Here is a 12,294-nt window from a genome sequence, read left to right on the forward strand (position 1 = left end):
GGATGATTGCTGCCCCTCTTTATTATTTGCAAATCCTCTGAAGCGTTAAGATAAATATTAACATCCCATATGCTCGCTGTGGCCTTCGTCACACAATATTTATCCGAGTTTAACCTTGGACAGTGGTAGGCTACAGAAAAGATGCGAGTGTCAATCTGACTGCGCGAGACGTTTGATTCCCCTTATTCCGCTTTGTACACTACAGCGTCCTTCGGTATTTTTTTTATACAGGATGTTGAACAGAATACCATATTCAATGAGAATAAAAAGAGCAACACTCATCACTCATGCCAGTACGTACGCATGCATTTGTGGACCTCTTTTTGGCATTGACAGCGTATGTCAGTGCGCTCCATGGTTGCAAGAATATTGTAGTGGTGTTGACAAGGGTGTCAACATTGTCAATTTGTGAAACGACAACAAAGATTACGACTGAATTAGCAGCACTATAGACTCTAGCGTACTATCTAACTGTAACAGGCAGGATGCACATTTGAATAACTGTATAATGTGTCCATCTGAAACACAAATTGCAACAATGTATATCAATTTACCACCCAATCACAGATTATCTGCAGAAGTAAGACATTGATGTATCTGTTGTAACTCTTTCCTACTAAATCAATTAGTGCAAACACAATAAACAAATATCTTGTTTTAGAACTAAGGAATGTTTTTCCTTCAAACTATTTACAGAATCATTCGGTTCACAGGGTGGTAGACCCCAATCTCATGAACCTCACTCTGGCTGTATCAGTCTCATGGCGTGCACAGCTTTCTAGCAGATCTGGCAGTAGTGGATATATAAAGTAGAATAGAAAGTAATATAATAACTTTTATTTTCCCCAGATAGAACATCAGTATCATCATTGAATAACATCATACTGATCTGTAAATGTGTTTTATTTCCAATCAATCAATCAGTTTTTCATTAGTTAAATGTTTTATAATGGCAAACAAAAAAAACAATTGTACTGTGGTAGTCTATAGCAAAACACAGGGTTCAAAATGTTATTGTCCTGTGGTAGGATCAGTAATGAACCACTGTGCTGGCTCTGTCTACTGTGCTGGCTCTGTTTGATAGAGGAGAAGTATTGAATCAGCCATAGACATTACAGACTTCTGTTGTCATGTCGCCTTTCTCTGGTCAGGTTGTATGCAATTGAAATCTACATTCAATGCCACTGTGTAGTGTTATTATAGTTCGGTATAGTACACCTCAACACTAAGTTCTACTTAAAATCTCTTAAGATTGCAAGTCTTATTTCAGCCATCAGGGACTAAAGAGGGTGTGTTTTGCAGCAGAATGTAAAAAGATGAATCAATTAATTCTAAATGATAAAAGTAGTTATCTGAGAGACCGAGCCCTACTCAGTAGCCAAGTGAAGTGGTATGATCAACTCAAGCACCTCTACTTTATTTCCACTCTTGCTGTTTATGGTGGTGGTAATAACACTGCAAGTATCTTATTATTATCAAATAGTGATAAAGTAGTTAATAATAGCTTTATACTTTCGGTCACAAACAACAGTTTAAAATGGAAAAGGGCGGTAGAGTGAAAGAATAAGTCTCTGATTTGCAATATTATTTCCATACTGTTTGTCTGTCTTTGCATTTGCACTAATGCAGGATGTGGACACCTGCATGTCGAACATCTCATTCCAAAATCATGGGCATTAATATGGAGTTGGTCCCCCTTTGCTTCTATAACAACCTCCACTCTTCTGGGAAGGCTTTCCACTAGATGTTGGAACATTGCTGCGAGGACTTGCTTTCGTTCAGCCGCAAGAGCATTCCAAAGTTGGAAGCACAGAATGGTCTAGAATGTCATTGTAGGCTGTAGCGTTAACATTTCCCTTCACTAGAGCTAAAGGGCCTAGCCCGAACCATGAAAAACTTCCCCAGACCATTATTTCTCCTGCACCAAACTTTACAGTTGGCACTAAACATTGGGCAGGTAGCGTTCTCCTGGCATTCGCCAAACCCACCGTCAGACTGCCAGATGGTGAAGTGTGATTCATCACTCCAGAGAACATATTTCCACTGCTGCAGAGTCCAATGGCGGCAAGCTTTACACCACAACTTTACACCAAACCCATTTCATGAAGCTCCTGACGAACAGTTCTTGTGCTGACATTGCTTCCAGAGGCATTTTGGAACCTGGTATTGAGTGTTGGGACTGAGGAGAAATTATTTTTTACACACTACGTGCTTCAGTATTCGGCAGTCCCATTCTGTGAGCTTGTGTGGCCTACCACTTCGTGGATGAGCTGTTGTTGCTCCTAGATGTTTCCACCTCACAATAACAGCATTTACAGTTGACCAGGGTAGAAATTTGACTGACTTGTTGGAAAGGTTGCAGACTATGACAGTACCACGTTGAACGTCACTGAGCTCTTCAGTAAGGCCATTCTACTGCCAATGTTTGACAATGGAGATTGCATGGCTGTGTGTTCCATTTTCCATTTTGTCTTTGCATTTGCACTAATGCAGGATGTGAATAGGTCGGATCTCATTCTTTCAACACCAGTGAGTATATCTCCATCAAACAATACTGGGTTAGTGATAATATACTGTACACTGTCATTTGTCATTCTTGTACATCTATTTGCCAGGCATAAACAATGTACTCAGCGTGTTATTTGCATCCTGTCCACTTCCCATTGTGATAAAACATTGTTAGCCACACAGTGTCAATATTTTCTCTGCCAACTACTATTTGAATAGCAAATGTTACTTTGCATGGCATCCAGTTCCTCCTCGTGCCCCTTATAGAGTTGGTTTCCCCATCCAACCAAGATGGGAAACTTTACATCATAGGCAGAAGGCATATTCTGCATGTCAGTTTGTTTGTTGTCATACTGTGGCTACCCTTGACCAATGTCAGATTGGGCGAGGATGTTTGCATAGTTGGTGTCCTTTATTTGCACTGGTGAAAGTTAAAGCAGGATAATGGTCAGCTGTGCAAAGCCTTGTTTTGAATCTGGGTTCTGTTGATTTTTTTTGAAGGTGCACACCATTACCATAGGGCAACAAGTTAACCCCTAGCTTTTTAACTGGCACTTAGTTGAAACGAAGATGAGGAACTGACTTAATTTTCTCTCCTTATGTTCTTTGTCTGCGGGACAGACGTTAACAAGTTCCTCATTGCTGCCCTGAGTCCATGTATGCTAGCTAAGCTATATATCACTACACTAAAACCCTCCCTCCCCATTCCCTTCCTCTGCCTTCCTCTACCACTAAAGACAAAGGGCCTCAACCCTCCTGCCTCAGTGTGTACTGTAGGCTCCAGTTTACACACACACAGTCAGCCCTGTGACCTTTCCCTGGACGGCATGTTGACAAGCCAGCTTTTCTAATAAGGAGGGAGCAGCAGGGCCTCCCACCTGGACCAGCCATTCTGCCTGCTCGCTGTGTGTGAATGCTGCAGCGTGTGACGTGGGTCTCACAGACGTTAGGACAGCGGGGCATTCTCATGGCATTGACATGATTCTTTTCCTGAAGCCACTCCAGGACGCCTGCAGTCCATAGGCCTGTGGGAGGGAAGGTGGTGGGAGGGAAGGGAATAGTGGAGCCTTAGGCTGGGCAGTCTCCCTTGAGGAAAACAGAAACAGTTCACTCTCTCTCCAGTAACCTTTGGAGTTGAGCAAAGTTGTACTTTTATGTCGTACTGTTTTCTATCATCTATTGGAAGATTGGCATCTGGATTTTGTAGTCCCCCTGGCTCTTTCAGACCCCATGACCTTGGTGTGGGTCAGGGTCTCACCAGGTCACCATTCAAGGTCAATATTTGTGTCAAGACCTTAAAGAAATTCAAAAGCTGTAGGCTATTTATTAGCATTGTGGTTGGGTATTACTAACCCTATCTCATAGACAGTAATAAAGTAAGTATGCTTTTTCTATGTCAACAATGGAGCACTGTCTTCTTGAAACACACTCCAGGACATCCATTATTTTAATCACCCTGACCCTCCTCTTTATCTTGGCCGATGTACAACAGCACTTTTGTTCTGAGTGTTTTTAGGAGAGCTGTATGTATTTTATGGATTGCTCAAGTCTTAGTCTACTTACTGTATGTATAAGGTATTATTTAGTGTTTCCCCATGTGTTAAATGTTCCCTTTATTTGATTAATCAACCACTGTTCTTTTGCAGGAGGTGGTGGAAACAGAAAAGGAAAGAGCAAGAAATGGAAACAGATGCTTCAGTTCCCCCACATCAGCCTGTGTGAGGAGCTCCGGCAAACTACAGGTACGCTACCTCTCCTCTGCCCGCTAGCTCACCGCTGGCTCATGACTAGATATACTATATGTCCAAAAGTATGTGGACACTTGCTTGTCGAACATCTCATTCCAAAATCACGGGCATTATTATGGAGTTGGTCCCCCTTTGCTTCTATAACAACCTCCACTCTTCTGGGAAGGCTTTCCACTAGATGTTGGAACATTGCTGCGGGGACTTGCTTTCGTTCAGCCGCAAGATCATTCCGAAGTTGGAAGCACAGAATGGTCTAGAATGTCATTGTAGGCTGTAGCGTTAACATTTCCCTTCACTAGAGCTAAAGGGCCTAGCCCGAACCATGAATAACTTCCTCAGACCATTATTTCTCCTGCACCAAACTTTACAGTTGGCACTAAACATTGGGCAGGTAGCGTTCTCCTGGCATCCGCCAAACCCATATTAGTCCGTCAGACTGCCAGATGGTGAAGCGTGATTCATCACTCCAGAGAACATATTTCCACTGCTGCAGAGTCCAATGGTAGGGAGCTTTACACCACTTCAGCCAACGCTTGGCATTGCGCATGGTGATCTTAGGTTTGTGTGCGGCTGCTCGGCCATGGAAACCCATTTCATGAAGCTCCCGACGAACAGGTCTTGTGCTTACATTGCTTCCAGAGGCATTTTGGAAAGGTTGCAGCCTATGACAGTGCCACGTTGAACGTCACTGAGCTCTTCAGTAAGGCCGTTCTACTGCCAATGTTTGACAATGGAGATTGCATGGCTGTGTGTTCCATTATTTTTACACCGGTCATCAACGGGTGCAGCTGAAATAGCCAAATCCACTATTTGAAGGGGTGTCCACATACAGTGCCTTGCGAAAGTATTCGGCCCCCTTGAACTTTGCGACCTTTTGCCACATTTCAGGCTTCAAACATAAAGATATAAAACTGTATTTTTTTGTGAAGAATCAACAACAAGTGGGACACAATCATGAAGTGGAACGACATTTATTGGATATTTCAAACTTTTTTAACAAATCAAAAACTGAAAAATTGGGCGTGCAAAATTATTCAGCCCCTTTACTTTCAGTGCAGCAAACTCTCTCCAGAAGTTCAGTGAGGATCTCTGAATGATCCAATGTTGACCTAAATGACTAATGATGATAAATACAATCCACCTGTGTGTAATCAAGTCTCCGTATAAATGCACCTGCACTGTGATAGTCTCAGAGGTCCGTTAAAAGCGCAGAGAGCATCATGAAGAACAAGGAACACACCAGGCAGGTCCGAGATACTGTTGTGAAGAAGTTTAAAGCCGGATTTGGATACAAAAAGATTTCCCAAGCTTTAAACATCCCAAGGAGCACTGTGCAAGCGATAATATTGAAATGGAAGGAGTATCAGACCACTGCAAATCTACCAAGACCTGGCCGTCCCTCTAAACTTTCAGCTCATACAAGGAGAAGACTGATCAGAGATGCAGCCAAGAGGCCCATGATCACTCTGGATGAACTGCAGAGATCTACAGCTGAGGTGGGAGACTCTGTCCATAGGACAACAATCAGTCGTATATTGCACAAATCTGGCCTTTATGGAAGAGTGGCAAGAAGAAAGCCATTTCTTAAAGATATCCATAAAAAGTGTTGTTTAAAGTTTGCCACAAGCCACCTGGGAGACACACCAAACATGTGGAAGAAGGTGCTCTGGTCAGATGAAACCAAAATTGAACTTTTTGGCAACAATGCAAAACGTTATGTTTAGCGTAAAAGCAACACAGCTGAACACACCATCCCCACTGTCAAACATGGTGGTGGCAGCATCATGGTTTGGGCCTGCTTTTCTTCAGCAGGGATAGGGAAGATGGTTAAAATTGATGGGAAGATGGATGGAGCCAAATACAGGACCATTCTGGAAGAAAACCTGATGGAGTCTGCAAAAGACCTGAGACTGGGATGGAGATTTGTCTTCCAACAAGACAATGATCCAAAACATAAAGCAAAATCTACAATGGAATGGTTCAAAAATAAACATATCCAGGTGTTAGAATGGCCAAGTCAAAGTCCAGACCTGAATCCAATCGAGAATCTGTGGAAAGAACTGAAAACTGCTGTTCACAAATGCTCTCCATCCAACCTCACTGAGCTCGAGCTGTTTTGCAAGGAGGAATGGGAAAAAAATTCAGTCTCTCGATGTGCAAAACTGATAGAGACATACCCCAAGCGACTTACAGCTGTAATCGCAGCAAAAGGTGGCGCTACAAAGTATTAACTTAAGGGGGCTGAATAATTTTGCACGCCCAATTTTTCAGTTTTTGATTTGTTAAAAAAGTTTGAAATATCCAATAAATGTCGTTCCACTTCATGATTGTGTCCCACTTGTTGTTGATTCTTCACAAAAAAATACAGTTTTATATCTTTATGTTTGAAGCCTGAAATGTGGCAAAAGGTCGCAAAGTTCAAGGGGGCCGAATACTTTCGCAAGGCACTGTACCTTTGTATATATAGTGTACCATGGTAGTAAAAGTCTGAACAAAAACACAAGATGGGAGAACCTGCAATCCACACTCGAGGTGAAAATTCACACAAAACAATAACTAGGCACTGAGATTCTTTATAAAATGCAATTCAATGTGACGTTCACTGTGGTGTGGTCTGACAGAAGTCAAGGTGGGGTTGGTGGTGACAGACTGTGTTATGAAGTAGTCTGATGGCAGTTGACCATACTGTCCTTTCAATGGTGGAGCAAATCACCACCCCATCCTCTCAAGACAAGAAGCATATATAATTTAGTACAGTTGGAATGCAGGTCTGTATAATATGCATCAGTTATCTTATTGTCTAATCAGGAGTCATTATTCTATCATCCCATTATTTCCTTAGGAAGTACATTAGTTATTGTCAATTTTGTGCACAAAGCAACATATATTGGCTTTGTGTTTTTTGGCAGTTGTGGCTGGTGCTGCTGGTGGTAGTCAGGAGTTGTTGAACATGGAGTCACACCAATGCAGATCAGCTCACTGCATGGTCTTTTGTAATCATGGGGCTTGCATTGCATCCTGTGGAACACGTGAATGATGAAGATAGGCTGCTGTGGTAACTTCTGTTTTTCTCAACCTTTCCCGATGATTTAGAGGCATTGTCGGCTGTTCCTCTACAGCTGCACAGAGAGGGTTTATAAATCCCTCTCATCCATCACTCTCTCAGATGGATGAGTTTGGGATTAGGGCTGTGATGGTCATGTAATTTTGGATGACGATTATTGGCCAGCGAAATGACCGCAGTCACCATAATTTAAGACGCACATTTTCTCCTCTCCTCTGCTCCTGACTTCATGTGCTGCCATAGAAATAGAATGAATAGAACGGGCGTCCCCGTTCAAGTCAATGAGGGCATAATGGGTGGACTGTACCCATTGGAGCAAAGCAGGAAGTAAAAGCAGGAAATGTACCCATCAATATGTGCTGTAATTTGTTGATTCAACTCAACTGACATTACAAAAATATATTCCATTGCATGAGCCACATCAGTTAAAGCTTTTGCTTTTGGTTTTGTACAAAGCTTCAAACAGCTGAAAATACTATATTTTTGGTTATTGAAAAGGTATTTCACAGCGGTTTAGATGGTACAATGATGCTCTACACTATACTTGCTTGTTTTGTCACATAAACTAAAATTAAACGAACGATTAGAATTTTAGCAACCAGGAAATAGTTAATCTTTAAAATAATTTGAATGAACATTCTATATTACCATGAAAATGATTGCGTCACAATACCAGTAAGCCATTGCGACGGTATCCATGAGTATACCAGTCAAATTGTCTGGGTTAGAGGTCCGTTCTATTCATTCTGTGACTCAACCACATGAATGCCCTGCCATCCTGTCTTCAGTCAGCTGTTCGTGACAGTTATTTTATTTTCATGACCGTCATCATCCATATCCAACTGTTACATGGTAACTGTACCAGCCCTATTTGGGATGTTTATGAAATGAATCCTGTTTACGCTGTAAATGCTGAGTGCATTTTATCATTGACTTCAGCCATGAAGCAGAGGCAGACATACTGTATTCATGCTTCAATTGTACCACAGAGGAAACTGTGGCCTGGGCAGAAAGAGGAAGCTGACTCGCATGTATACTTGAATTCACTCTGCCGTTTTTAAAAAGAAAATGGTGACACAAATGTTTATAGATCACTGGTTTGGAACACAAAGTAGGCACAGAACACACACACACAGTTTTACTGTGAGATTTCACTCACGATTATTGAAGTTTCGTACAATAAGTAGACGTTAGAACGGTCAAAATAGGTTTGTGTTGCATATTTGAGTATGTTCTGCAGCAGTTTGAAGAGATTGCATTAGTTTAATACAAAACACAATCTAAACTAAGGAAACAAAGGTGGGTTGTTCCTCTAAAATGAGTGCCTCAATTAGAAGTTGTGCACCAATATTGATTTTTAAAAGCCAGTTATATTCAATGAAGTTCCCTTTATTATAAACCACATAAATGCAGCCCAATTCTGATCTTTTGCCCCATTAGTGGCAAAACATCTGAGCTGATTGGCAAAATACCAATTAGAGACAAAATATCAGAATTGGGTTGCCTGTAGAGGTGTGAACATTTACATGTTCAAATATTTAAACGAAATTGGGATCCTGAAAGCTGCAATATGGAACTTTTTGGATGACCCAACCAAATGATCATAGAAATGTAAGTTATAGATCTGTCATTCTAATTGAAAACAAGTCTAAGAAACGGTAGATCTGTTCTATGTGCGCTATTTATATGCTTCAAACAGCTGAAAATACAATACTTTTGGTTATGGAAAATATATATCACAGCGGTTTAGATGGTACAATGATTTTCTACACTATTCCTGCTTTGCCACAAACTGGTGAACTAGTCGTTTTTAGACTTATTCATCTTATTGCTTGCTAGCTACTCTGTGACAAGAACATGTGGTAGGTAGCTAACTAGCTTGTTGTTAATGGTTTACAAACCAATTAGTGAATGTGTTAGAAAGCTAAACAGCTACCTAGCTAGACAGGGGACTGCTGTGCCTAGCCAAAAAGGACTCGCTTTGAAAGTTGGATCATGTTATTCTTTGAGGGATTTTAAAAGAGTTCTTACCCTATGATTTTGAACATTCAAAGCAACTGGGAATAGTCCATGGCAGGCATTGTCACCATAGCTTGCTAAATAACTTCTGAGTGATAGAAAGCACAAGCGCCACCACCAATCATCCTACCCCAGGGTTCCCCAACTGGGATGCTGGCCTAGGCAGAGTTCCTCTCTGTCCAGTGTCTGTTCTTTTTCCCATCTTAATATTTTATTTTTATTGGCCAGTCTGAGATATGACTTTTTCTTTGCAACTCTGCCAAGAAGGCCAGCATCCCAGAGTCGCCTCTTCACTGTTGATGTTGAGACTGGTGTTTTGCGGATACTATTCAATGAAGCTGCCAGTTGAGGACTTGTGAGGCGTCGTGAGAAATACTGTACTTTATTAATGTTACAATGGAACCAACCAAAATCATACAAATATTTAATACAAAATACATTACACCAAAATCAAGGTTTCATAATTATTGGCACTCCTCATTTAGTACTTTGTGCAAACACCTCTGGCAATGATATCAGCACGGAGGCTTTTCCTGTAATGTTTGACAAGGTTAAAGAACACATTTGGAGGGATTTTGGACCTTTCCTCTATTCAGATCCTTTCAACATCCTTCACATTCTTGGGTTTGCTTATCAACTGCCCTCTTCAACTCAGGCCACAGGTTTTTGATTGGATTGAGGTCCGGCTACTGAGATGGCCATGGCAGAACATTGATTTTGTTGTCACAGAACCATTTCTGTGTGGATCTTGAGGTATGTTTTGGGTCATTGTCTTGTTGGAAAGTCCACCTACGGCCAAGTCCCAGACTTCTGGCGGAGGCAACCAGATTGTCAGACAAAATTGCCTGATACTTGGTGGAATTCATTATGTCATCAATCTTAACTAGTGCCCCTGGACCTCTGGAATTAAAACAGCCCCAAAACATCACTGACCCACCACCATATTTAACAGTGGGTATGAGGTGCCTCTCCTTGTATGTATCTCTGTTTTGACGCCAAACATGCCGATGCTGTATCTGACCAAAATGTTGGTCTCATCTGACCAGAGCACCTTCTTCTCTCACCATCCTCCTCCCTATCCTGGGGGACAAAATGGATTTGCGTCCTCTACCCATGAGGATTTCAACTGTTCCATATCTTTTGAATTTTTTAATAATTGCCCTGACAGTGCTCAGTGGTATATTAAATTGCTTGTGGATGTTCTTGTTGTCATTACCAGATTTATGAAGGTCTATGACCATCTGTCTCTTTTGAACTGCCAGTTCTTTAGTTTCCTTCATGGTGTTGGATGACAAAGGGATATTGCATGCGTGTTACGTCATGTCTATACCCTATTGAAACATGAAGTGATATAATGGCTCAATATAGTTCCTTAATACTTAGATAAACTTAAATAAGGGGCATTTAATTCCTTGTTTATAATCGTTTAGGGTGCCATTCATTGTGAAACCTTGATTTGGAGGACATTGATTTTTAATTAAATCAATAAATGATTTTGGTGGGTTCCATTGAAACATTAATAAAGTACAGTATTTCTCACCTGTTGGTATTTTGAGTTTCTCTTTAATAATATTGTTTATATTTTTTTTAATGTATTGTTTTATTGTGCGTAGCCAGTCAGTGGTGCCAGTAATTTTGGAGCCCACTGTGTGTATAACACATGGACTCATGTCGTAACTAAAAAAGTGTTAAACAAATCAAAATAGATTTGATATTTTATATTCTTCAAAGTAGCTACCCTTTGCCTTGATGATAGCTTTGCACAATCTTGGCATTCTCTCAACCAGCTTCACCTGGAATGATTTTCCAACAGTCTTGAAGGAGTTCCCACATATGCTGAGCACATGTTGGCTGCTTTTCCTTCACTCTGCGGTCCAACTCGTCCCAAAACATCTCAATTGGGTTGAGGTTGGGTGATTATGGAGGCCATGTCATCTGATGCAGCACTCCGTTACTCTCTTTCTTGGTCTAATAGCACTTACACAGCATGGAGGTGTGTTGGGTCATTGTCCTGTTGAAAAACAAATTATACTAAGCGCAAACCAGATGGGATGGCACGCTGGTTAAGTGTGCCTTGAATTCTAAATAAATCAGAGTGTCACCAGCAAAGCAACTCCACACCATCACACCTCCTCCATGCTTCATGGTGGGAACCACACATGCAGAGATCATCTGTTCACCTACTCTGCATCTCACAAAGACACGGCGGTTGGAACCAAAAATTTGGAATCATCAGACCAAAAGACAGATTTCCACCGGTCTAATATCCATTGCGTGTGTTTCTTGGCCCAAGCAAGTCTCTTCTTATTGGTGTCCTTTAATAGTGGTTTCTTTGCAGCAATTCAACCATGAAGGCCTGATTCACGCAGTCTCCTCTGAAAGTTGATGTTCCAGGTGTGTCTGTTACTTGAGCTCTGTGAAGCCTTTATTTGGGCAGCAATTTCTGAGGCTGGTAACTCTCTAATGAACTTATCCTCTGCAGCAGAGGTAACTCTGGGTCTTCCTTTCCTGTGGCGGTCCTCATAAGAGCCAGGTTCAACATAGCGCTTGATTAGTTTTGCGACTGCACATGAACAAACTTTCAAAGTTCTTTGTACCGTATTGACTGACCATAATGTCTTAAAGTAATGATGGACTGTTTCTCTTTGCTTGTTTGAGCTGTTCTTGCATAATATGGACTTAGCCCTATTTGGTAAAATACCTTCTTCTGTGTACCACCGCTCCCTTGTCAAAACACAACTGATTGTCTCAAATACATTAAGGGAATAAATTCCACAAATGAACTTTTAACAAGGCACACCTGTTCATTGAAATGCATTCCAGGTGACTACCTCATGAAGCTGGTTGAGAGAATTCCAAGTGTGTGCAAAGCTGTCATCAAGACAAAGGGTGGCTACTTTGAAGTATCTCAAATATAAAATAGGTTTTTATTTAACTAACACGTTTTTGGTTACT

At 41.2% G+C, this 12,294-nt stretch overlaps 1 protein-coding gene across 1 annotated transcript in view; it reads left to right on the plus strand.

Moving 5' to 3' along the window:
• LOC110537519 (G protein-coupled receptor kinase 6) overlaps nt 1-12,294 on the plus strand; it is a 68,890-nt gene that overhangs the window by 367 nt on the left and 56,229 nt on the right. Inside the window, exon 2 of the mRNA XM_021623623.3 lies at nt 4,155-4,250. Within this exon, the coding sequence (XP_021479298.2) occupies nt 4,155-4,250 (96 nt within the window). The remainder of the gene's footprint in view (nt 1-4,154; nt 4,251-12,294) is intronic.

This window comes from Oncorhynchus mykiss, chromosome 12, assembly GCF_057628025.1.
Source record: "Oncorhynchus mykiss isolate SJ-2025 chromosome 12, ASM5762802v1, whole genome shotgun sequence".
In the NCBI taxonomy this organism is placed as follows: domain Eukaryota; kingdom Metazoa; phylum Chordata; class Actinopteri; order Salmoniformes; family Salmonidae; genus Oncorhynchus; species Oncorhynchus mykiss.